Here is a 27,502-nt window from a genome sequence, read left to right on the forward strand (position 1 = left end):
TTCTCTGAGCGTTCGCCAACGGTGTTTGGCGAAGCGAAACCGATTTGGGCATTAACTAAACTGTTGTCAAAATGGCGGCGCCCAGTGCCACTGTGTAATTAGAAAAGTAGCAGGTCACATTTGAGGCTTAGCATCCCTACACGGTAAATGAGCCCACGGCTGTGTTTGGATTGCACAAACAGTGTTCCCAACGATGTTTGGCGAAGTGAAACTGATTTGGGCAACTAAACCGTTGTCAAAATGGCGGCGCCCAGCGCCACTGTGTAATTAAAAAAGTAGCAGGTCACATTTGAGGCTTAGCATCCCTACACGGTAAAAGAGCCCACGGCTGTGTTTTGATTGCACAAACAGTGTTCCATGTTCTCTGAGCGTTGACCAATGGTGTTTGGAGAAGCGGAACTGATTTGGGCAACTAAACCGTTGTCATAATGGTGGCGCCCATTGATACTGTTAGGCTGGAAGAATTAACATCGAGTGAGTGTGTAGTTTCGCCAGTGAAATAAGGGCTCCTCAATGATTATCCCACAGGTGCAAACCTTTATAGTAAAATTCCTAACTAATAAAATCTCTTGAGAATTCATCTTCTGTTGTGGTCAGGGCAAGTTGTTGCCCTGACTGTAGCGTAACGTTTACAGTTGCGTTGGCCATTTTGGTAACATTAATGACTCTAGACGTTGTTCGCTTTCGGTTGCTGACGTTCGCCAACGTAGTCTAGGGGCTAGACTTTGTTATGGTTTGATACGCGATAACCGGCCGCCGCGAGAGGGCGTTATCACGACCGACCAATATCATTCACAAACCAGGCAAATTCGTTATTGGTTGTGTAATGCGCGTGCACCTGTTTGGCCTAATATAGCACGCACTGAAAAAAATTCATAGTAGCAAACTCTCAAATTTCTTCCAGTACTATAAAAGACGCAGCAAGACTTTTGTGCATCTTCACTAGTCAGCTCTTTTGTTGTGTGGGACTAAAAAGGGACCGTAATTGCCTGCAGAAGTCGCGCTTGCGCACAAGTTTCTCCCATTTTTGGGGGTTATTTTAGGAATTGGCCTAGATGTTGTTACCAACGGTTCATGGATGACATTGGTTGGTCGTGAAAACGTCCTCTTGCGCGGCAGGTTATCGCGGCAGCGGATTATCGCGTATCAAACCATAACAACATCTAGACCCTAAACTATCACCGACCTTGATGGTGCACAATCTGTTCTACTCTCTTTTGTTGGCAAACGTTCACAAACCTGGTCAACATTCGCGGGAATGCAACGCAACCCAGATTTCATAGTAGTCCAAATTTCATGTGACACTGGCATTTTGTCACAGGTGATTATGTGAATCCGGTTTGTTAGTAAAAACGTCATACACGCGCACACCACTGATTACTAGCGTCCATTGGCTACAAACACTTGAGCTGTGTTAACTTCTGGTTCAAATCATGCAGAAAGCGCTGGAGGTGACGTCACACTAACGAACCAGATACTGGTCTGCACCATGGCTCTCACCTAGGCTAGTCCCATACGTATGATCCCTAGATGGCCCACTGTTGATGTCTTCAGTAGTACCGTTCCATCGCGTCCAGTCTAGCTCATCGGTGGTTGACTGCACCCAGCCGCAAAGGTCTGTCTCAAAATTGCACAGCGTGTAACCGCTGACACCTGCAATGAAAACATGCACTTGTTTCAGACTTGAATTTTCCAGTGTCCCACTGTTATTCAGTACCACTGTAGTTTATTTGATTTGTAATTGTAAAAGCCTGAGCCCCGGTGTTATTTCCCAGGTTTGCAGTACTGCTAATATTGCTAACGTTATTTTGGATGTGATCCGTGGCTACATGGCATTTGCTGGTTTATGGCTTTTGACTATAATGCCCCTTGAACAATTGACAAGCAGGGGAACGAGTGCCTTTGTCCTTTTACCCCCCCCCCCCCCCACCCATCAAATCGACACTGCTACACCACTGAACTTACTACACAGCAGGTCCGTCTCATCAGATCTGTCACCGCAATCGTCGGCCAAGTCGCAGACTTTGGACTCGTCGATGCAGGCCAGGTTGCCGCAGGAGAGTTTGGAGGGGGGACATGTTGGGTCCTCGGGGGGCAGCATGCAATCCATGAAGGAGACGTCATCAATGGCTATCTTGCCCTGGTAGCGCTCTGTGCGTGACTTGGAGAAACGGAGCTAGAAAGACCCAGGGAGGGAGGGGGGGGGGAACAAATAACAACTTTCAAAAATCTTTATAAGCAAACCTTTGTTATTGTGTCATGTCATCCAAAGATGTAAAATCTATTTATTTTTAGGCAAAGTTTCAGCAGTTGCTCCGTGTTATCACTAGCATTCAGGATATGAGTAGCATTGAGTTTCAAGAAAATGAGTCTGAAATTGAGATAACAACATTTCAGAAGTTGCAATCTTTATAAGACGGTGGCGGATCCAGCATTTACTGAAAGGGGGTTGCTCAAAATGGAGGCAAAACTCGAACATACAAGTGGGACATATAAACATCGCTAAAAAAGAAAATCCTTACTTATTGCAGGGATCATAATTTTGAATCTGATAATCTTATGATGACATCATTTATGATGGCGTTATTCGTGTCAAACCTTTCATCTCGTTTTTCTCCAAAATGTATATTTCCGCCACATGCTTGCCTTTCAGCTCGTGAAAACTCACCCTTCTGAGGATGCACAGAGCACACTGGCCCAAACATCGAGTTCTACACTCAACCAACCGGTTCTTTTCAGAACCACACTTCTTCCAAGAAGAGATTTCTTTCCATATGGTGTTACCCGCAATTTTGTCTATTTTATATCATCTGCCATGCAAAGCTTCAAGTCATATATACAAAATCATTCTACTATGCGTCATTGTACGAAGTGTGTCAGTTCGTGAAACCGAAATTATTAATTTTGCTGTTTTTACGAACCTATAAACCACACAACACGTGCATGTGACTTCATGAAAACATTCATAGCATGAACAAGCCTAAGTAAAACACTACCTTTGACAAAAGTAAACAAAAACAAAGCAAAAACAAAAGCAAGTCCCCAAACAACCAATGGAAAAAAAAGTTGCAACCTGACGCCACTTCCGTGATGGAGTACAAAGTATATGGAGAGTCAAGACAATTTTCCCATGTATTTCCTAACAAGATTGGATATGTTTCTCAGTCCCAGATTCTTGTCTTATCGTCATTTTTGCAATGAATGACCTTTAGTGAAATGATATGTGAACACAAAAGTGGCGTCAGGTTGCAAATTTTTGCCAACAAATGAACCAAACAAATTAAAAACAAAAACAAATCCACAAAAAACCAAACAAACAAACAACCAGACAAAAACCAACCAACATACCTTAAATGGGTCCCTCCTCCTCCCAATTCCGACCACCGCCCGCTGCCACTGCTCGCCCTGCGACAACCTCTTCTGCCATAGCAACACCGTATCCTTGGTGACCTGGTCGTCAAGGAAGAGACTGAGCTCCCCCGGCAACGTTCCCGCCATGTAGTAATAGAAGCTGAACTTGCAGTTGGTGCCGGCACCATTGTAGGTCGCTCCCGAGATCTCTGCAATCTGGGCCTCCGTGATAATACCCACTGCTGCTATGTACATGTAATAGCCTGTTGTTCAAACAAGACAAAAAAAGACATTGCTTTATTATTTAATAAACTTTTTGTGTAAGGAATATCAAACTTTATCTTTGCCTTACTTGGGTGAGGTGGGCAAATCCTCCCCCCCCCCCACCCCCCGTAAAAAAAAGCATCACTTCTGGTGAAGAATCCTTCCCCTTACAAAATCCTGGCGACGCCCATGCAGCATAGCCAGTGTTCTCACCATATAGGGGGGCGAGTGGGGGGGGGGGAGGCTGGGTGTGTTTCAGTTATTGGGGGGGGGGATTTTCTGTTAAAGGGACACTAGGTCCTGGAACAGCCCAATTGGGCTACAAAACGCGCTTTGAACGAGATTATGTTAATCAGAAAGATCATTTAAAACTAGGATATAAACATCCACACAACTATCCTTTAAAATCCGGGCGTTTTTGTGTAATTCCTGTGTTATGCGTGCGAGAACGAATTTCGGGGTCCACTTTTGCGACCCCATAAATTCGAGTCGTTTGGATGCTATTTGTGATTTCATTCGTAAAGTTTTCGCCTTTTGCGGATGTTGAAGAAACCACATTTTTTGGCATTGGTGATTGGTCACCGCTGTTCCAGAGACACACAACATGTATATCGTATACTGTATGAGAACGTCACGAAAAACGTATTCGTACTCCGCCGTGTCCGATGTAAACAACCGGGGATTCTTCCCTTTTTCTCCGGAACGGTAAGACATTAGGTTGGTTCCCTTTCAACCACATGTTTGAAATAGGATAAGTAAACAATCCAAAACATGAATTTTTCGGGGATTTCAGGACCTAGTGCCCCTTTAAGCATGGCCATGTTAGCATGGTCACTTAAAGTTATACATGGTCACTGCTGAGGCCACGCACCGCCCAGTTAATATGTCCAAACACACATGGCCTTATATAGCGCGGCACAGTGCCTGCATTTTCATAAATTTTTCATCTGTCGGAAAAGAAAATAACGGGATTCTTCATGTTCTGAATGATGCTTACAGTCAGCTACAAAGCACTGTACCAGTTTTTAGTCTGCATATGATTCATTCTTACTTTTCGAGAAAATTTCACATTGTGTGGAACGATCACTATGGGAGATGACCCCACGTGACGTCACACTGGTACAACGTATAGGACCAACACTATTCCAGTTGGGGGGGGGGCCAATTTCTTTATGGGGGGATCCCCCCCTCCCTTGCTACGCCATTTTACCCATGTTGTTGCAACCTTTTATGAGACATACTAAAAATTATTAATTTATCTCGTAAAAGGTTAACTTCAATTTTGCGTTTGCTCATCAGCGATGTCACTTTCACATAATGAATATTGATTGTGGTACCTGCTGCTATATCAAGTTCAAAGCAGCCAGCAGATCCTACAAAGCTAGTGATTCAGTAGTTAAGACATTAAGACCAAAGACAGCTTGTGATGAAGTTGTCCTTCCAAGCGATTGGGCAGCACTGAGTACACAGCGGTTAAAAAAAACATGTTAATGAAAGGCAAAATCCAAAAGTAAATATTAGTCATGTACAATTTTGAGTTCTTCAACACTTGTTTTTTTCATTCAGAGTTAAGCTAGAAACTTTTGCAGGTGATGTTTGTCAAGCAAAAAATACCTTGGTCCGTTCGGAGTGTAGTGTCTTCCCTCGGCGCTGCATTAGGGGTTGCTATGGTGTCAGCACCCCTAGCTCTCAGCCAATCAAAGTTGTCCGGCATCGTCTCGGTGAAGAAACAGGTGTCCGATTCAAAAGAGCAGGCCATCGCTGAAGGTGGCAATAAAAAGACAATGAGATACATGTTAGCTGCTTCAGAATATTGTCTCCTTCCTTTGCTGATACTCCTCCTCACCAGCATTCTTGCAAGGAATGGCCCTGAATCACCGCTACGCTATGGCTCCGTGCGTGAATAGGAGTTCTTTTTGACCACTTTTGAGAGCTCTAGTGGGGTACGCAACGCATGCATCCACTGGTTCGCGCGTGTATGGCACGAAGTACGCCCGACTAACTATATTTCATTTGGTCACTGCGGGACAAAATCCATTATTCATAACAGACACACATTATTGGTCCCAAACCTTTATCCGGCTGCTTGTTACCATAGCGCACAGAACTTGTAAACAATATCAATTTGTTTTCTTGCCATTTTTGGTTGACAAGAAGCTCAATTCCATTTCTATAGACACGGTTGGGTTCGCACGGCGCACAAGGCGGGATGCGTCTTAGTTTTTGTAGTCACTGCATCGAAAACAAATTTACCCACCTCCTCTCTTCTCCTCCTTGATGACGAAAAGTTAGGAAGTGATTAGTATTGACAAAATATTGTGCATGCTTGACAGGATTCTGCTGGGAAGCAACGGACAGTGTCTCAACTCAAAAGAAATACTTTGCATAAATGTTTAATTTAAGTAGGGTTTTTTACTCAAAAAATGGTTAAAGTGGTCAGAAATTGCCTCAGATGGCACCACAGAGCCTCTAGAACCCTATGCCGTTAGGGCTTTGTGCTTCACGCTTGCATTAGTTTTGATCCATTAGTTCAGTTCTAGACATTTTCTCTATATAATGAACCTAATACACATGAATGTCTTTCAATGGGGATACATGTTTCAGACATAGGCCACCGTTTGATGACTGATCTTGAGAGTTTGTTTAAGTCTCTGTTGTGTTAACGAATAAAAAGATTACAATTTCTACAGTTCATGATAGAAGACTTACGGCACGTCATTTCATCAGATCCATCCGGGCAGTCGGGCCTGAAGTCGCACACTTTGTTTTCATCGATGCACGTCATTCCATCGTAACATGAGAAATCGGTCCGTCGCCGACAGTGGGATGGCACGGTTGTTCCTAAAAAAAAAGTTTAGGCCTATTTAATTGTTTTCACGACAACTGAAATTTGAGTGAAGGTGAAACGGGAACACATGTTCATTTTGTGAACATTCATTGAAATTTCAAGAACTGTTGATTTTTTTAAATATTTTGTCAACACTTCACAGAAGCATCCTCGGCCCCTGGGGAACATTTAATGTAAGAGAGGCACTGAGGCTTGCTCTTGGCCCAGTAGCATACTCAAAGGTCCAAGGGCATAAATCTCGGGGTGAATGGAGAGAATATGTATTCCCCCCCCCCCCCCCCCCCCCACTTTTTGACAAGGGGGTGGGGGTGGGGTTGAACTCATTGGATCATTCCCGCCAGACTTTTGTGACTAGAAACCAAAAAAAAATTTTGAGGTTTCTTTTAACTTTCAAACAGTTAATGTATTACATACTGGTAGTTATGAACAACGGAACACATACTGTACAGAAGCATTAAATACAACGTTTTGATGTAAGGTTAAGGGACGCAAGCATGTAACTTTGTACATTTGTATCTTGAACGGTAACCACTAGTGTCAAGTGGTTTCCTGGCCCCCCCCCCCACCCCACCCCCCCCCCCCCCAACCCGTAACTGCCTTTCAAATTTCCATGGCCAGGCAATTCTTTTATATTTTTGGTCATACCCCATCACCCCCACTGGCCGTCCCGAATTCAAGCAACTGCTAAGGTGCTTCTAATATTTTTTTGTAAATAAGAAAACTAGAAAAACTGATCACATATCGACGAGTCCCACTATTGAAGTTTGGGTTCTGTTTAGACTTTTGGAATGGACATTGATTATTTTTGGTTGAAGCCTTTGAATCAGCACATCCATAAAATATGCGGATTGCTCTTTTACCTGGCGCTTGTGTGGTTGCAACAGGGAGCGGGTCAGGTGACCTGATACATCCTGGGGTCAGGGAGACGTCGTCCAGTGCAATGTCGCCCTCTGCTGTTAGACCAATGACGCCTTCAATAATGATCTAAGACAGGACGATTAAATGTGGGAATTGAGGTGCAATTCGTCAACGTTTCACCGACTGACATGCACGCACTGTGTGTTGTCAGTTGGTGAAATCCGCGTCATCAATCATTTGGGTTTCATAAACTGACAAGTCAGTGTGCGCACTTCATACAATGACGTGTATTTTGGTTTTCACGAACTGAACAAATACATGTGGCAGAAATACCATTCAGAGAAAAACGCTTTTGGAAGGTTTGACACGATTTTACTCCACCCATACACTTGTGGGTTTTACACAAAACCTCAATTAAAAAACCATTTTTTTGCAGGTGAAATTAAGACCGGTTTCAGTTCATGAAAATGAATATGTACGGAGTGTGCTCATGTAGTACCAGGTGTCAGTTTGTGAAAACCAAAATAAAGTGGTTCTGTCCAGTATGTCCGCATGCTCACTCACACGCAACAAAGTGTCAATATCCCACTGCAATAGCTTTGACTATTACGCATGGAATTTATATGTTGGGGGAGGAAAATACAGGAACAAATTTCAGGGGAATATACCCATTCTTGAAAGGAAGAGTCTATATCAGTCTCACCATGAAATCTGAGGTGCTCTGCAGCACAAGTTCTTTGCGGGACCAGTAATCCTTCTCGCCCTCTCGGCTCCAGATGAGGGTCATGGGTCCGTTCATCTTGGTCATCGTGTAGACGTTGAGGGCGCCGACAAAGTCACCACGCATGTGGTAGAAAAAGCGCAGCTGATCAAGGGCAAAGAAAAGGCAATAAATGGTTGATCGGAAACATTAATTTTAAAAAGGAATACTTCAGCTAGTCATGCCAATTTCATTATCTACATGTATATGTGTATTCCAGATTCCTACTACCATATCACCAGGATCATTCATGAATTTCGTTTGTTTCCGATAATAACTCAAAATCCAAAGAAGACCTAACCAGTTGAAGTTTCAGCTTAGTGGATACTACACTTTTCAAGAAAACGGTGAAAATAAACCCTGCACAACATTTTGAGCACGGAACCCTACTTTGACAATATACAATCTTTATTTCAAAAAATTCATTCAAATGATTAATTGTTGCAAACCACCTATATTTCTTGATTTCTTCAAAATGACAGCAAACCAGATGGAATAATTTCATGGGGAGTTTAGTGCTAGTACAATGTTTGATCCAAGTTAAACTTTTCTTGGTAATACTTTGGAAGGTTAATTTTGGGATAAATGCAAATGATCCTTAATGCCTTGAATTACTACTGAAATTACATGTACTATGAAACACATTTTGTTACAACCAAAAATCACGGGCTTTAATTAGTCATGTTTTGGTGCCATAAATTGTGCACTGAGAGTTTTTTTATCATGAAAATACCAAGAATGGAAGCAGCAATCGATCGATGGATGAAAGTCAGAAATAACTTCAAAGCGCTACTAAGCTGGCAAATTCAACAAAGCCGCTCCAGTACTCGTAATCAATCAAGTGACTGTTAACAGTTCCTGTGTACTGTTGGAGATTGATGATTAACAAGCTGAACCTATTCTGTTAACTGCTTTTGTCTGTTCAACGAATTTGATTGTCACAGTGGCAGTGCCTACAAGAAATATGATCCGACTGTTGGTGACTAGCCTGTGTAAAAGGTATACCTGTACATGTATGCAGAGGTGCCATCCATACAACGCATATCAATAAAAAGCCTGAAAACACGTATAGCAAACACCGGCTAAACCGACATCGTTGAACTCGTCAATTCGCTCAAGTCCGCCGTCTGACTAAAGTCCCGATTGTCCGTAATGCATTTCCATTGATTTTATTATTTCTAAGTCGGCTTTTATAAGTCGCCATTTTGCTCAAGTCGTTGTGTTACTCTCGGTTCCCTTTCTCTAAAAAGCATTACAAAATCCTTTGTGTAAGTCGGCATTCAACAAATCACGCATTGGCATCAACTTCCTGTTCTGAGGTTGGCAAAGCGTCGAGTGAAAGTGGTTTCGCACGGCCCGTGATCTGATCACTGCATGCATCGGTGTCGAAAAAGGATATCCTACTGCATACATCGCATATGCATCATGAGCATATCAATACCAGTACCCCCTCTCGGCTGTACACATGCGCTCTATCCATTTTGGGGGTCGTCTTATTGAATGACTACTGCTGCAGTCAATGCGTGTGTGGTATATACGGGACCACGCACGCACGTTACTGTGCACATACATAATGTATCGTGGTCTCCACTATCAATACCCCAATTACCCAAATGTGATGATACAATTTGAGGATTAATTTGCTGGATTCAACTCAAGCATTAAGGAGATAATCCAGGGTAAATCGAAGCCAATTAGTGCAATGAATCATGTGTGCAAAAGACCATCCATGTAACTCGGCAAAATGACGACTTACAGCAGATGTCGGCATTCGCATAAGTCGTCACAAATTCTCGGGTCCCGAGAGTGCCGGTTTAGCCAGAGTTTACTGTACAACTAAAAAACCTGAAACAACCCTTACCCCTTTTCAATTTTTTTTTTTTTTTCTGGATGTTTCAGACCAAATCCAGCACTTTTAATTTGTCACATTCAGTTTTTGAGAAAAAAAACCACCTGAATTCAGGTTAAACCCTGAAAAGTGGCATCTCTGCATATGGCAGAGGAACGGGGTTGCTTTTTTGACACTGTCTGTGATTGTTCAGACAGCAGGATTTTTGGGAAACCACACCCCAACACCAACACTACACCCTCTTGCTATAGCTATGGATAGAAAATATGAAGTTTTTAAAATGATTTTTGGGGTAAGAATAATATTTTTTAAATATCTTGATGATTAGAACTTACTGAGCAACCGTCCACCACTGCAGGAGCTCTGAGGGGGTAGGAGGCAAGTTGAGCCTTGTCATTGATGATTCTGGGCGAGCTAGCCTCCGTGTAGATGTAATAACCTAAAAAGGTACCAATCAAAACAGATGAGAAGTGAACAAGATACACTAAAATTGTCTTCAAAAAGAATTATCAGCACCTGGTTTTACCATGAAACAAATGAGAACACAACAAAATTTCATTTAGTAAAAAAAGGAAGTCGTACATGTATGTGCACTGTCAGAGAAGTTTGTTATCGACTCCTTCTATGCACAGCCATCCACTCAGAAAGCAAACCCACAGAACATGACTTCCTTATATTTTTGTAAACTTAAGCACCATTTGTTGTCATAGCCTACAACTTTGCTCTGGTGCATTCCTCTCCATGTAGGTCTGTATATATCTGTTAATCATGTTAAGGCCCTGTCACACTGTCACGTCCATGTATGGCATTCATATTGCGTTGTTGAAATTTTTAAAAATGTAACAAAACGCCACGAAGACGCAGGATTCATGGTACCAGTGGCTTGCAATGCGTCTCTGTGAAGTCCACCGGAAGTCTAAGACGTCCGTGTGGTGTTCTATAGCGTTCTTGTGGTGTTCTCTATGAGTTCCATTGAAGACCAATTAGAAGTCTGTGCGGCGTCCTTTGCATCCCCGCTGCGTCCTCATGGCATCCAATAAGTTGGTACGATGTTCGTGGATTCCTTGTTGCGCGTTTGATGCGACCTTAAAAATTTGTGTGACGTCAGCAGCCAGAAGCGCGGCGTGTATCCTTGGGCCAAAACGGGCGATAGTTATCATGAGTCTTTACATTTTTAAGGACATAAATCGACGCAGGAGACACAGAAGAGACGCACAGTCCTGATACATGCACATCCGTGGAGTTCTCATAACATCGCTCCCGTCTGCCTACGCATTGCCAGTATGCCATGGCCGTTCGCAAGGAGTTCTCGCAGAGTCTTTACCGCATTCTGGTCAAAATGCCAAGGCACGGCATTTGTTTTGTGCATGTCCAAAACAAACGTGGCAGTTTGGCGTTCAGCAAAGTCCTTGGATTCCCTCTGAAGTCCACACCTAGTATCAATGAGTCCCTACGCCATCATCTGCATTCCCACCGCGTTTTAGTCAATTTTCTTGGACGTGGTATGAACTCTATACCAGAACGTGACAGTGTGACAAGCCCTTTATTTGTTCATATTTGAAATTTTTTTATTGCACCGATAAACACAAACACTGGGCTCAAATACAACCCAGGACAAACAAATAGAAACAAAAATAGTAAAAAAATAGAGATAATACAAAGATCAACAACCACAGAAACTAACATGGCACACCTTAACGTTTCCCTCTCTAATTTCCTCATGCAGTGTTGCCAAACTCTTTGTTTGGCAACACCTGTACGGAGTCCACAACTGAATCAGCGTGGACGTCAGTAAGTCCACACAATTAGCCTATCGCGGTGGATCGCGTCAACGCAGCTTGTGAAATATTGTCCAATTACATGATATATTTAATGGACGCGGAACGCGCAAAATCTGAGACAAACAAAACTTAACGTCCCCTTTTCCATTGGGTTGTCTAAGGGGCGTGGCTAACTCGCAAATGGCAAAAGGTCAATTAACTTACAAGTCCATCACAACTCAATGACAAGTCTTCCAGTCTCAAGACAAGTCACAAGCTATTTGAATGATGCAACAGAGGCTATCTTCTGTTATTGTCAACCTCATGACCAGACTTGTGATGGACTTTTGAAAGACTAAGAAATAATGCTCCGGATAACAGTTCACCTTCAGACGTGTAGGTGGTGTGGTCAGTTCTTGGCCCAGTGCCGTCAGATCCCGTAGCTCCCTTGCGCCGTGTCCAGTCAAAGTCGTCATTGGCAGCCTGGTACCACATGTCACCGCAGATACCGGACTCAAAATCACACATGGAGTAGCCATCTACATGATGAGAAATTACGGTAACAAATGTTAAAGGTACATGTGATCTCTTTGTTGTGTGCCTGGCAGAAGGGCGTATGCGCTTACACCCTTAAGCGCGAACGAGTAATCACCAAAATATTTCCAGCAAAAAGGAAAATGTAACCTGCTGTTGCAAAATGAGGAATGTCCCCCAAAACCTTGTTTTGAGTAATTGATGCCTGAAGTCGGATATACGTAAAAAATCATGTCAAAATCGATTTTGAGTATTTTGTATTTTTCAGTAGCCAAGGCATATCAGATTCACACTGTATTTTTGTTGGGGAAAAATATATCTCAAAAGTGGGGCAAACAATAAAGAACCTTTTTCACTGCCGTTGGCGTTGCTATGTGTATTATTTTCAAAGCCACTTTTCTCAAAATGAGGTCGGGGAAGTTTGATGGGACACTGTTGAAGTTCCTGTGGCATCTTTTTATTACATTAAGCTAGAGAAATGAATTTGGTATCATTGGAAAGTCCATATGTGCTTTAACATGATGTACATAGAACTTGAACAGTCAAAGGTGGGGTTTATTTCTCAATATGACATATATGGCAGGTAATATGCACTGTGTAGAAAACTGCCACTATTTGAATGACATAAACATTTTCACTGAAAATTAACGCACATTTTTCAAAAATCTATGATTCATAAGTGTGACAAATTAACATTTTGTGCGATTTTCAATAGGCGTGGGAGAATATTAGATTCATAATACACGTGGGGGAACATTGCATCCTTTCAATGCAATTTTCTTGAAGTAGATTTTTCGCGTCAGAATGCTCATCTACCTTTCTGCCAGGCATCCGACGATTTGCTCTTCTTGCACAAACATGGATGTGCCCAGCAGGCTTCACTTGTACGGAGAGCACTCTCGTAGTATACAAATATTGAGTGGCTCAGAGTGGAATGGGAGGAATATTATCACAAGGTAAAATCTGGACTTTTCTATTTCCCGAGGCGAAGCCGAGAGAAATGGAAAAATCCAGATTTTACCGAGCGATAATATTCCTCCCATTTCACAATTTAAAGCCACTCAATATTTGTTTTACGTAACTGACATTATAGATTCGTGTCATTTTTACAATTAAAATGAACTTCTATTTCAATACAAAATTGGTGGGAAATGTATTCCTCTCTTCCAAACCACCCCTTCACGAGAACCCAAGTTTGTAGCTGGCTCTTTGGAACAATATGCGCTGCTCGCAATGCTCAATGCGCACACCAGCATGCATTTGCACACAGATACCGCGCCCTGGAACAAGGATGATCCTAACTGTTGAATAGTAAATCCCATTCCCCATGGGCGAATGGGACTTTTTTTAGCCCCGACCTGAATAGCAGCGATAATGAATGTCACGTGATGTGAGTTCCACCAGTCAAATGACAAGGATCTGTATGTCAGTTCTATAATTTAACTGACAGAGACAGACAGGTGGACAAATAAAACAGCTACAGATCCTCACAGTTCCTGCAGAAGGATTGCTGCTCGTCGCTCAAGTCGCAGCAGTCTACCTGGAAGTCACAGCGGCGGGACGTCGGGTAGCACTGGCCAGACGAGCACTGCGACTCAGTGATCCCGCAGATGAGTTGACTCTCGGCAGGCGCGCAGTCTTCAAAGCGTATGTCGTCAATGGCAAAGCCTCCCTCTGATGGAATTTCCTGTCTGTCCTCCGCATCTATGATTATCTATGGTCAACAGAAGGTTGGAAGATCTCATCAGCATATGGTCCACCATACCAGACTGAGACCTGGAGTGGTCTGAAACGTGCAAAACTAAATCAGGCCACGTTTACTCACTCTTCAGCCAACAAATTTCTCCGAAATTTTCATTTGGCTAAGAAAAGGTCCTCAGTATTTCACCAACCAAGTTTGAAGACTGACTTCAATGTTTAAAGGGACTTGTCTTCAATATTTTGCATGTGGAGGGAAGTCAAAGATTTCAAAATGAGGCTAAAGACTAGACTGGTACATGTCCAACCATGGCCCAACTGTTTGAAAAGACTGACCTCTTCATTTTAATTAGTCTGGTGACTGACTATGGAGAAATGTGTAGAAATAGAGACTAGTTTCTGCTATGCAAGATGCTTCTTTTGACACAGTTGATTGGTGCAGTACTGAAGGGTTGTTAGACCGGTTGTTTCATGTGCCAGTCTATTTTCTTGTATTGCACGTTTTCAATACCTTCAGTTCTGGGACTCTCATACACAAGTACTGCGAGTCCAAAATTTTCGGACTATAGGTCCACCACGCAATATTGACCGATCAATTAGCTCTGCCTAAATATGTGGACAACACACATGCACACATGTCTGATGTTTGTGCAGGCATGTCAGACACAGGCATGCAACTGGGAATTTAGAACAAACGAGGAAATTCCAAACCACACAAGACTTTGGACAGTGTTTTTCAATTTGTAATGGCATTAGTAAAAAAGCAAGGAAATCAGCGGATCAAAGGAAAAGTTGCATGCCTGCAGACAAAAAGTTGGGGAGCCAGGTTAACATAGCGGTACTTTCCTTGTCTTCCACTGCTGTGACCCGGGTTCGATTCCTACCTGGGCCAATATGTGGATTGGGTTTTCAGTCCCAACTTGACTCTGTGGGTTTTCCCTCAGAATCTTCTTCAGGAATTTCCTTCATCTAAAACGGTAATTTCTCCACATTGTCTTCTCTTCACTGGGCCCCATGGGAGACAAGCGGATTCCACTGAATGGGCTACCCAGTTGTGAATAAGAATTATAACTGAAATACAAACCATGGCTTTGATTGTTCAAAACACCATCGGCCAGGAATACTGGACCAGTCCATTTGGCCGGTAAAAAATAATCTTTTGAAATGTCATGTGATTAATTGTCAACCCAAAATTTGGTACAACCATTGCACAATAATACTAAATGTTCATGATTCAGAATGTGTTAGATGAATGTTAGATTAGTTAATAGAAAGCTAGGTTGGGATGGCATGGGGTAGAATACTAATTGCCTTTAGGGAAAAATGCAGAATTAACAAGCGGTAACGAGAAGTCATACCCGGAGGTACCCCACAAAACCCTGTTAAACCTCCTAAAACCTCAGGGTACACCTCGTGTTATTGTCTGTTTAATTTTACATTCTCCCCTTGCTTGTTTTGTCAAAAGCTGCCAAAATTCAGCAGCTACAGAAATTCACCTGGAAATTTGTCGCGCAAGAGTCAACGGCAAAGTCCTCGTAGATCCACGCATTCTTGTCGCTGATATCGTCGCTGAGCTTCAACAACTTGCGCTCGCCGACGCTGGTTCGGATGATGACCTCGAGGTCACCGAACTCCACGCCAAAGATGTAGTACCAGAGGCTGATCTTGCAGGAGCGGCCACAGAGGGAGAACGTGGGGCTGATGATTCGGGCACGGTTGTTGAGCCCTGGTGAAGTTGAACCATCAACATACAGGTAGTGACCTTTTGGGTAATAAGAAAATAAAAACTATCGTTATCATTATCAGGTCCACCATATGACACAGCTTACAGTTGGTGACTGACTTTTCAGGATCAAGCTGGGCCTGAGCTACGACCGTAATTGGAAACAAATAAGTCGCTATTTTTCGCGACCTGAGTGTAACTGCTACGATATTAGGGAGGTTTCGAAAGCGAACGCATACGCTTACACTTATGCTTAGCTATCCGTATCCGTTTTTAACTTACGTGTAACGAGCGAGATATGCGTGTCGTCTGCACGTTTAGCAGATAGTGAGTGGCGTATGACATCATACGTGCAGACGACACGCATATCTCGCTCGCTACACGTAAGTGTAAGCGTATCCGTTCGCTTGCGAAACCTCCCTATCAAGACAATCATCAGCATCAGTTGGCACGTAAAAAAAATCCGACGCAAGATGGTCCCAAGCGAAAAGGTTCTGTTCCGGTTGTGCAGTCGGTGTGCTGATACAAAATGGCTTGCTTTTAACGAAGGTCGCAAATCTAGAATCTTGACAGTGCATTACTAACGTGAGCTGCGTGGTGAGGACAGCACCATACTATTGCAGGAACGCAAATGGACAACGTTGAACACAAGAGAGTGCCAATTGGATACGGCCGCGATGGCAAGTATTGGGTACTAGGGCCAAGTTCGCGCAAGGACTATAGTTGACCAATGGTTAACCAACGAACTGAAGTTCGACTAACTTTTGCCCAAACTCTGTCTAGTCGACGGTGGTTGACTACGCTAGTCGACTATTTGGAACCAACCTGGGACATGGTTGCATCGCTGGTAACCAATAGCTGCGCGCATTCATAACGCTAGCAGAGAGCCAGGATCCAGAAGTTTTGCGATGACATTTTGACCAGCATTTGACTAGAGACGTTTGCACGTTCGCACACCAAAGAGTCCGTATGGTGTCCAAATTTCACACTACACCGGTATCCTGCGTATCCTGCTTACCAGTGAAACTGCCTAGTGTGTGGTCTTCCTTTGGTCCCTGGTAGCGGTCACCAGGGTCCTGCCCTCCGAGACGCACGCTCCAATCAAAATCATCCGCTGTGTCTTGGGTCCAGTAACACAAGCCATCTTCAAAGTTGCACGTCTTAGCTGAAATGGAGAAAGGCAAATGTTTGAAACAATTAAAACTTTCACTGAGAATTCAGAAGATGAAATGTGCGTCCCAAGGGTTATGTGAATTCAATTCAGGTAATTTGCCCTTCACCAACGTATTTTTATTATCAGAGTAGGCCTAACCTCCTCATAGCGCATGCGCACAATGAAATATGTGTCAACACGGGCCATTCATGATTTTAATTAAACGCTCATTGAAGGCGCATGAACGTATTGAACGCACACGAACTCTACAATCAGAATGGGCATTCGATCACGTATTACATTCATTGAATCTAAAATCATCACAATTCACATCAGTGATTTTATCCCGAATGACCTTTGACATGGACTAGGCTACTTCATCGAGAACGGGTGATACTCAGACTAGGGAGGACGTGGCCGCTGGGGAAAAAAACTGTTTTTACCTTTAAAGCTTCAGCACGGATGCAACAGTTCAATAAACCATGGAGCTATATCTCCATGAGTAAACGGACTTGTTTACAGGCATGACATTATTGACAGGAGCTGACTCGCGATTACACGTTGAACATGTTGAAGTTGCCATGATCATTGAGGCAGAATTTTACCAGCTCCATGGTTGACAGAACGGAGAAAGTGCGGAAAGGGTCAAAGACTACAGAGGGCGCAATCACCACTACTTACATACTGGCATGACTTATCTTTTCCTTTCTTTAAAGCCCGAGTCCATCATTTGCAGCTATCCAAAAAAGTAACCGGCGTAATTATTGTTGAAAAACATACTGGTTGAAAGATAGTAAGGCGACTAAACTCCCTGTGAAATTATCCTTTCGGCAAGCTCTCATTTTGAAGAAATCAACGAAAGAAGGCATTTCCAACGGTGTTTCTTAAGAAGCACCGTAGGAAAATTTAAATTAGTTGTTCGTTTTCAGGCGCGGATCCAGGGGAGGGCCGCGGGGGCACGTGCCCCCCGTCAAATTTGAGTCAAAAAAAAAAAAAAAGGAATAGAAGGGGGAAAAAGAGGGGAGGTGAGGGAAGGAGGAGGGAACCTCCTTACAAAAATACCGGCGCCGATATTAAACATGAGCCTGCAAACATTGCGTACTCGACTCGAAAAGCTTCGAAATAAACCGCGATCCCATCGTACGTACCCCGTACGTACGTACATGTACGTACGTATTACCCTGCATATACCGTTATTACATGCGATTCATACGAACGTACACGATTTATTCTCTACGAACATGCAGCTTTATGTGCGCGACAAACACACGTTCCGCAGTGCTCTTTGGACCACACCATTGATCAAGGGTGTGTTTTAGTAAGAACAATTTGCCAGCAGTTCCACATGCTTTTGAATTACAAATTATACTTTTTTCACGGAGTCCAAAACATGTCCTTGTTTTAAATTGACTTCTTCAACGTCACGTCATCATATAATTTTCGTAAAGACTTTATTCGAGAAACGATGTAAAACCCTGAAAAAAATTGTAACACCCCTGAAGGTCATGGATCCGTCCATAAAACGTTTTTTTAACAAAGAAAGTTGAGATCCAAAAGTTGGGTTTTGACGTTACTACGCGTTGCAGAAAATACAAATCTGATAAGTTTGGTACATAAAAGAGATCTGTTTGTCTGAGGACGAAAACAATCAGCAGTTATTGCCCAAAGGCAAGTTTTAGCACTCGAGACATGCTCTTGCAAGCTAGACAGAACGCAAGTGTGTTGCTTTTTGAATTGCAAGCGAGATTAATTTGATCGTACAGTCAATTGACCGGTTCCGCAATTTGACCAGTTCCGCAATTTCGGAAAACTAGCTCTCGTTTTCAGGAAGACGAAAACGCCAAGGACTTAAACTTTGGTACTGATGGAAAGGTTATTCAATCTACTTTTCAAAAATGGTTTTAGTTTTAGGATACTCACTTACATTTAAAAATAAATCCCCTACGACCGTCACTTGCCGTTAACGAACTGCCGAAATGGAACGCGCACGGAAGCGTGATTTCATGTTTGTCGGCCTGCTACACGATTGTTCAGGGGAACTAAATCATGGCGATTGATGCAACTTGTTCGGAAATTATTCATTATTCCACCATACAAATATAAGATTTGAAGTCTTTGAATTTTTTTTTCTATACCCACCAGAGTAACTGCTGGTCGTTTGGCCGGTTCCGCAAACGCATTCTGCCTATACAATACACTGGCCATGGTGTGACTGTATTAACCAGTGCTGCTATTGACAAGTATTGTTGATGACGGCCCCCTAGCGCGGTGCACTTTATTTATTTTGGCATGAATCCTTCTTTTTTTACAACTTACAAAGAATTGAGAATTTCTATTTATTTTTAATCCTTGTTTTAAAAATGTCGAATTTGATGATCATTTCTGGGTGTTCAGTGCAAAAAATTGAAAACTAAATTGAAACAAAATGATTTTGTTTCTGTCCAGCTTCCGGACAGCACTGTAGGTTTTGGATAAAAAAAATTTGGACTTCAAAATTTAAAATACAAAAATCTTTCTCAATACTTCCCACTAAACGCTTTTCCTTTGCTCTAAAAAAATTCACCCCATACTTGATGTTGAAGCAGTTGTGCCTCAGGGGTTTGAATTCATTTTAGAGTTACAACTCTCCACATCCAGGGTGCATGAGTCAGCCCAGGCTAGGAGGTGAGGTTTGTGGGGACCAATTAAGAATAGTGCATAATAATATGTTTCTAACCCAAAGGACATTTCCAGTAATTTAGTAAATTTAAAATTATCCTTTTTCGGTGGGTTCTAACCTTACTCTTTACCCTTTCATAATGAAGACCAGTCTCTCGTCAGTACAGAGACACAAATTTTGATTGTTTTCTTGGAGCACAAAATTTGTCAAATACTATAAACCATTTCTCATTTTTGTCTCAATCGGTCATAAACTAAACGTTTTATATAAAATTTCTTTTTCATACAGACAATGCCAAAGACAAAGAAGAAGATTACGCCAGCCTCCTGATAGGCCATAAGAGGCCATCGGCACATCTTTTTCAGTTTTACCTGTGAAGGTCAAGAAGAAGTTGAATATTATAGTGAAAGTACATGTAGCTGTGTGTCTTCATCACCATTTCTTTGAATTTTATTTATGTGACAAGTTTTTTTGTATAGTGCTAGCTTCTGGAGTGCTTAAATTATTTGTGTATAACAATTAAACAGACATGCAGGTGTCATAAAGGCAATAAATTTAAAGGCGTTACATACATTTTTATTTACCAGTACATGTGAAAGAGAAGTGAGGTGTTTGAAAAACTATGCTACTTTGCATGAAAAACTCACAGGACATGTCTATTTCTGTGATTCATCACCATTTATTTATATGACACGTATATTTTTGGATTTAAAAGGGGTAGCTTCTTGAGTGCTTTAGTTTGTATTACATTTACACATGCAGGTATCACATGTCAATATATTGAAAGGGTTATCGGGATATACGTGATGAATGTGTTGACATTTTCTTTTAAGAGCATCATCGAACAGTAGATGAGGTTTGCTAATACAGTTGCCCAAGCATGATACATGTACATAGTTAATATGTGCAACAACGTATGAGGAGTAACTGAACATTATAATTAGAAATTGCCATTGCTATGAAACAGCCATAGGATTTATGACATTTTTAACAATTTGTTTTAATTTGTTTGTGAAATTTAATTTGAATGTGAAACAATATGTGCATGTATGTGGCCTGTATGTATCTGGCCTGCTGAGGCCTGTTCCCCCTCCCCTCCCGGCCCCCAGGTTCCCCCTACTGGATGTTGGTGCACACAAAATTAAGCATATTGTGTTGTTACCCTGAACAAATTGAAACACTGCCCCCCCCCCCCCCCCCCCCCCCACAAAAAAAGTAACATGAAAAAAAGGAGGAGGGAATAAAGAAAAGTAAATAAATAATAATAATTAAATAAAAAAATAATATTAATAAACAGTGCTCCCCTGCAGACAATGATTCAGTTCCAATTCATCCAGCCATGCAGTAACTTCCTTAAGTGTCATAGGAATTAAAAATGATCCTGGAGAAAATATTAATTCAAATTCATAAATTATCTGGTCTGTGCTTATGTGAGAAAAAAACAACCAACTGGAGCAATTCGGTACAAGGTTTGTGTCTGGTTCTATTCAACGTCAGAGTGTGTCTAAATAAAAATAAGACAACAAAAAAGCAAAATATTAGTGATTGCAAGATGATAGACAGAATGCACAAAAAGCAAGAAAGTCATTTAATTGGATTGAAGCAAGTCAAATAATTATAACGTAAAAAAAATCCAACGAACCATAACATTTTCATGGAGTTACACTTTGTAAATTTGGACGCATTATAATGTGCAGACCTTGGCTCATGCACAGGGAAATATAATCCACATCTTTTCTTGGCTGGTTTGGGGGCAAAAACGATCTAGATTTGGCCAGTGAACAAGGAATATTTTCAGTCCAGTATCGCAGAGGGCGCCGTTTGCGAAACCGGAAAACATTTGCGGAACCGGTCAAAGCACCGACCTCTACAAAACGTCCTGGCAAATTTCTCTTTCAAACGATCACAGAAAACTATTCATATCATGAAGTAGGTGAGTAATTTGCGCATATTTATAGATAGGTAGCTTCCTGTGAAAGCGCGTTTTTTCGCCACAAGACGCTTCAGACGATTTGCGATTGCGGAACCGGTCAAACGACTGTAGTTCGCCGGTGGCGACGCGGGCCGGCATCCGTGCCGGACCGGGAGGTATACGCCTATTCCCGATGTTTATTTCTCAACGTACGTTATCATCAACAATTATTTACTGTAATTTTTTTTTACATAACTAAATGACGAATCCACCTTCAAAATTGTACCATGTGGAAATTGCAATCATGGCGCCGAAAGACCCGATGTCTATTATAATGTAAAGACCAGACGCAGTGTCTCACACAATTTGTCTTGCTGCGCCGCCGATCTGCCGATGGTTTATTTACAAATACATGCACGTGTAATAGGCCCTATTCTTGAAATTGAAACTTGACTGAATTAAAAGAACATTTCTTTGAAATGTTTGGGCATTTTACATTATGCAAAAAAAGAGGGAGAAATTTGGATGACCGTATGATTAATTTCTGTAGTCATGAGATAAAACTGAGCTGTGAAGTTACAATGCAGGCTAATTGCTCCTCTGTTTTAGTTTGATTAAATTACACTAATTTTAAACTTGAATTCAATTAACATGTTCAAGCGGTTTCTTCTTGTTGATAAACTGAAAATTTCAACTTGAAACAAAACATTAGAAAGCATCCTTACACCAGTTTACAAACTAAGTTTTTACAATTCCTTTTTCAAAAATATAATGCACGAAGACACATGCAGACGAAAATACATGGTATCAAGTGATAAGAAACTGAGAAGGAATCAATGAAAAAATCTTATAATCTTAAAACAATTTACTCAAATAACTCCGGGGAAGAGGGGCCAGGAATTGCCTCAGATTGCACCACAGAGCATCTAGAATCCAAAATTTCCTGGGCCCTTAAGCGGGCCCCGGACCCCACGCCGAAAGATGTTCGCGCTCCGCATTGGTCTTCGGAAAGATGCCCTATACTCATCCTTGCAAGATACAATTCCTTTTCAAAAATAAGCACGGAAATAACTATGCAGACAAAAATGTTTGGTTATACAAGTGAAGAACAGAAGAAACTGAAAAGGCTTGTAAACGCAAGAGTATATTATAAACCAATGAAAAACATCCTTATAATCTTAAAACGTTTTGCTCAAATAACTCCGGGGAAAAGGGAATCCCCTCAGAATACACCACAGAGCATCTAGAATTCTAAATTTTCCGGGGCCCTTAAGCGGGCCCCGGACCCCACGCCGTAAGACAGGCGTGATCCGCACTCGCATTAGTCCTCGGAGCAAATGCCACAACGCACCGTTGCAACAGTTTACAAAACGAAGTCAATACAATTCCTTTTCCAAAATAAAAAGCAAGAAAATATAAAGACGTAAAATGGTTTTCGACTTTCAAGCACACAGTAACTTAAAAATTGTAAAAGTAAGAGTATGTTTTAAAAAAATCCTTAAAATCTTAAACACTTTTGCTCAACTAATTCAGGGGAAAGGAGCCAGGAATCGCCTCAGATTGCACCACAGAGCATCTAGAATCCAATTTTTTTTTCGGGCCCCTTAAGCGGGCCCCGGACCCCACGCCGTAAGGGCTTCGCGCTCCGCGCTCGCATTAGTTCTCGGAGCAAATAATTTTGCTCCAACAGTGTGCCCCCCGTCTACAAAAATCCTGGATCCGCGCCTGGTTTTGTTATTCGGCGCAGCGCGCACAAGCATTGGAACGACGCACAGGCGCGCGCGGTTGCTATAATTCGTTGGATCAGTGCGCAACATCGCGTAAAGCTGCAATTCAAAACAATTCGAAACATGATTTAGCAACTTCTGATTTTACATTGAGATCCTAGAATGCTGTTTTTCTCGGAATATGAAGCTGAAGCTGAGCTGAAACTTCATCAAGTAAGTTGTTCAGTATCCTTCATTAGATTTTGAACACTTTTGTTGCTTCAAACGAACAAAATGCACTAATTACAAATGATGGACTATAGCTTTAATTTTTAGGTCGCAGGTATTATAATTTAAAGCAATAAAACTATCGCTAGCAAATAATGCAACAAAAACTTTGTGCTGATTAAGTGTAATTTTAAAATTAACATTCAATTAATATCTTACAAATACCTCGTTTTCTTATAATAACATTCTGTTAACATGCTAAACATGTTTGAATTACAGGACGAGTCAAACTTAAATTAAAAAAAAAGCGGAACCAAAAAAAACCAAAGAAATATAAACAACTTCATATGTAGCCGGGCACCGAAATTAATTATGACTTGGAATTAAGCCCATTTATTAAACTACTTTTAAGGTGAGAAAATTGTTTCAATTGATCTACACGTTAAAATGGTATCACTATTTAAACGAAATAACCTAAATTTTCAGTTTCGTCCACAAAAAAAACCAATTGTGTACGTTTTGACTATTGTGAACAACAAATAAATAATTGACATTGAAATTACTTGTTTCAAGTTGTTTAAGTTATAAACAACTGTTAACCATAGGATATAAAAATCGATCTTTTAAAAAAAAACGGGCCTTCAAAAGGGCTTTGTTGAATATTTGTAAAATTTAAAATGAGGTTCGCTGGTGATGTTTGAAGGTATATAACGACAATTCTTAAAATCGCATTTTTGGACGAAATAGATTTTAGGGTCATTCGTTTAAATGGTGATGTAATTGGAACGGATTAAGCAATTGAAGTAATTGTTGTTGTTTTTTTCATTTAAAAGTAATTTATTAAATATTAAATTGGGTTACCATGCAGTCATAAGTATTTTTGGTGCAACGTATACTTTTTTTTTAAATATGAAATATTTCCCAAGTCTTTTTAACTCAGTGTATTATCACAATGTTACAATAATTTTTTGTGAAATGTTTTTAGAATTTTATTCACGGAAAATTGTCGTACTAAAAAATAAAATTTTGATATCTTTTTGATGCAATGTATTTAAACTTTTCACATTTTACAGATGTTATGAGATATTACTTTCACTATAACTGCCTCAGTTAAATTATTTTAAAATATTATGTCAATCTGTACACAAAACATTATACGACATTAATTTAATATTTGACCAAAACATTTACCAATGACATAAGCAGAACATTATTTTAAGGATATTACCAAAGAATGTTTAAACAATTTGATTACATATAATATCTATAATGACACAGTCAACATATGTATTATTATTTTAATAAACAACATTATTCTAATGTGATTTTCTGTACATCAACATGTTCAGAAAACCATCCTAGATATAGACAAAGACTTTACAAACGTTTTCAAAACATAAGAGAAATATGTCAGATAAATGTTTCAGTCGCTATACATTAGTAAAATTAATGTTGGAAAAACTGCAGATCGAAATATTACAACGATACTCGTAACTTATTTTCCCTTTTAGACATTACACATTTTAAAGATAAATTGGTATTTTACCGTACAAATTATGTCCATGTCTGTAGTGTAATGACGTTATTAGAACGTAAAAAGAAATATAGAAACATTTTCAAAGCATCGCATGAATCTTGTATATTTCCTCGTATTTTGTAAACATTCTCTTGGTGTGAATAATGACCAACACGTTTTGAGAACGGATTTTATTAGAAATATCAGACAAAAACTTTGCAAACATTTTCACAGCATAAGACAAAAATTTCAGATAAATGTTTCAGCCGTGACCGTAATGTTAGTAAGACGTTAGAGAAACTGCAAATTCAACACCGTTGTTGCAGCCTTGTACAACTTGGTCCCAACAGTCAGAACGCACAATATATTGGTTTTTTTTTGACGAAACAGGTTTTAGGGCCATTGCGTTCAAATGGTGATATTCTTTGAACGGATTGAGCAATTTCATTATTTGTTTCATCTGAAAGTGGTTTATGAAATTGGCTTTCCATTTATTTATTTATTATTTTGTTGGTGCTACATATTTTTTTTTTTTAAATATGAAATATATTTTGGGCGGTTTGGGTTCCGCCTTTTTTTTTACTCACCCTGTATATGTTGATACCAAGGTTGCAACTATTTACATATCGCTTGGCAAGGGCCTGTTCAGTGCAAATATCTTCATAATTTAACTAATTGCACCATAACCATACTGAGACCTTGGGTGCAGAAAAAAACATGCATGCAAAACAAAATTAGGCCATCTTTATTCACTCTTTAGCTGACAAAAATTCTCCAAAATTTTCATGAGGCAAAGGGAACTGAAAACAAGGTCCTCAGTATTTCAGCAGCCAAGTTTGACCTCTAAATTGAATGTTTAAAGGAGACTTTTCTTCAACAGTTTTCACCTGAGAGTGAAACCAAGTGACTTCATTTTGAAAACTATAGACTGGTACATGTCCAACCTTTTGAAGATTGATCCTTCAGCTAGTAGTCTGGTGGCATGATTATGGAGAGAATTTATATAGAAATAGAGACTGGTTGTGTGTCAGGTGCCATGCAGTTTATTTTCTTGTTTTGCATGTTTTTACTTTCTCAAGTGTTGGCACTCTCATACACAGTATTGATCTGAGTGTCGAAAATGTTTGGACTATAATTGCACTATCTAACAGCTATTTCTATGCAGTACCAAGGATTGAAATACTAATCGCAAACAGAGAATCGGAAAATTTGAACAAGAAATAATCAAAATCTGTAGTTGACTAAGGCCCCCCCAAAAAAGTCTCCGGTTTCTGGTATGGAGCTTGTCCAAAAAGTGGTGCGGCGACGCGGCTTTTTTTTTTTTTTTACCCGACTTTTTTGCTTCAAATGTCGGCTGATGACAGCAAATGGTGCCCAACTAAACTTAGTGCAAATATATGGGAGTCCAGAGAGGCCACATAAAGCTTATTCTCGATCATAACCCCATCTAAAAACACGTTGAAATTGCGCAGCAGCAGAATTCCAGTCCAACCAGTGAGTTTGGCGGTTTTGAGACATCATCTTTCATTGAAAAAAAAAAAACATTTTCATTTTGCCGACGCGCATGGCTGCGGCGACGCGCGCGCATACCAGAAACCGGAGACTTTTTTTTTGCCTAATCTACATATACCCCAAACCTTGGCTTCTTATTAATTAAGGTATCTCATTATAAGATCCTGGGATTTTTACTGTACCTTTTTGTGCATGTCCCAATCCTTACAAACAACACAGCACATAATATGACAAGAGTACAAATGAATTTAGACAAGATAAGTTTGCGGTAGCACCATGTGAATAAAACTCTTTTGCGAGTATGTGTGGCTCTAAAAAGAACGGGAGGGACTCCACGTGTCGAACAGCTCTGGCCGTCGTCAGGAGAATGGATTCCAACGATGATGCGATGTTATAAAGGTGGGTGCGGTGAGGCGTGAGAAGGTGCAAACTTGTGAACTTAGGTTCAGTTCTCGCCTATGGGTCACCTATACCCTGAGCTCCTTCACCTGTTCCCCCTCACTGTGTACTGACACGCTCCAGTGATCATCCAGCATCCCTCAGTCAACTTGCATCCTTCTCAGCTTCAACGGTTTCGAGCTTCACCAGTTTGCATCCTTCTCACGCCTCACCGCACCCATCCTTATAACATTGCATCATCGTTGGAATCCCTCATTCTCAGCTGACGACGGGCACACCATACTGTTCGAAACGTTGAGTCCCTCCGGTTCTTTTCAGAACCACACATACTCACAAAAGAGATTTCTTCACATGGTGCTACCGCAAACGTATCTTGTCTTAGTATCTTTCCAACATGCAAACCTTCAAATCTCAAAAATGAATTTGATGGAAATACCTTTTATTTTCCACCTTAACAGGAACCTCATCCGTTTAGTCCTACTTTAAACCTTTTCAGCATCATAAATATGACAAAATATTAAATAAATATCACAACTAAAGGGTAATTCCACAGCAGGCTTACAGTAAAATGTTTCACTAAGTAAAGTACTTGTGTACAAGATGAAAAATGACTACTTTTACATAATTGACATTTTTTCAGCAACCCAAAGTGCTAATTTCATGATTTTTTTTTTCAGTATTGGAAAGAAAAAGCTCTCCGCTTTAATTTGATACCCAAACATAAAAATCCAGAGATCCTTTTTTTTTGTTTAATCTTCTCAGCGCGGAAAGT

At 40.8% G+C, this 27,502-nt stretch overlaps 1 protein-coding gene and 1 long non-coding RNA gene across 2 annotated transcripts in view; one reads left to right on the forward strand and one right to left on the reverse strand.

Annotated features, from left to right (window-relative positions):
- LOC119725946 (MAM and LDL-receptor class A domain-containing protein 2-like) overlaps positions 1-27,502 on the reverse strand; it is a 65,940-nt gene that overhangs the window by 29,087 nt on the left and 9,351 nt on the right. Inside the window, exons 3-14 of the mRNA XM_038197567.1 lie at positions 16,664-16,810; positions 15,419-15,684; positions 13,716-13,938; positions 12,077-12,229; positions 10,266-10,369; positions 8,025-8,186; positions 7,324-7,447; positions 6,325-6,456; positions 5,230-5,376; positions 3,349-3,614; positions 1,966-2,176; positions 1,501-1,653 (exon numbers count right to left, since the gene is read on the reverse strand). Of these exons, the coding sequence (XP_038053495.1) occupies positions 1,501-1,653; positions 1,966-2,176; positions 3,349-3,614; positions 5,230-5,376; positions 6,325-6,456; positions 7,324-7,447; positions 8,025-8,186; positions 10,266-10,369; positions 12,077-12,229; positions 13,716-13,938; positions 15,419-15,684; positions 16,664-16,810 (2,088 nt within the window). The remainder of the gene's footprint in view (positions 1-1,500; positions 1,654-1,965; positions 2,177-3,348; positions 3,615-5,229; positions 5,377-6,324; positions 6,457-7,323; positions 7,448-8,024; positions 8,187-10,265; positions 10,370-12,076; positions 12,230-13,715; positions 13,939-15,418; positions 15,685-16,663; positions 16,811-27,502) is intronic.
- On the forward strand, positions 19,119-20,297 carry LOC119725947. The gene is made up of 2 exons (XR_005270762.1): positions 19,119-19,462; positions 19,746-20,297. It is a non-coding gene; the product is annotated as an uncharacterized LOC119725947 (long non-coding RNA).

The sequence above is a fragment of the Patiria miniata genome, unplaced genomic scaffold (genome assembly GCF_015706575.1).
Source record: "Patiria miniata isolate m_02_andy unplaced genomic scaffold, ASM1570657v1 HiC_scaffold_19, whole genome shotgun sequence".
In the NCBI taxonomy this organism is placed as follows: domain Eukaryota; kingdom Metazoa; phylum Echinodermata; class Asteroidea; order Valvatida; family Asterinidae; genus Patiria; species Patiria miniata.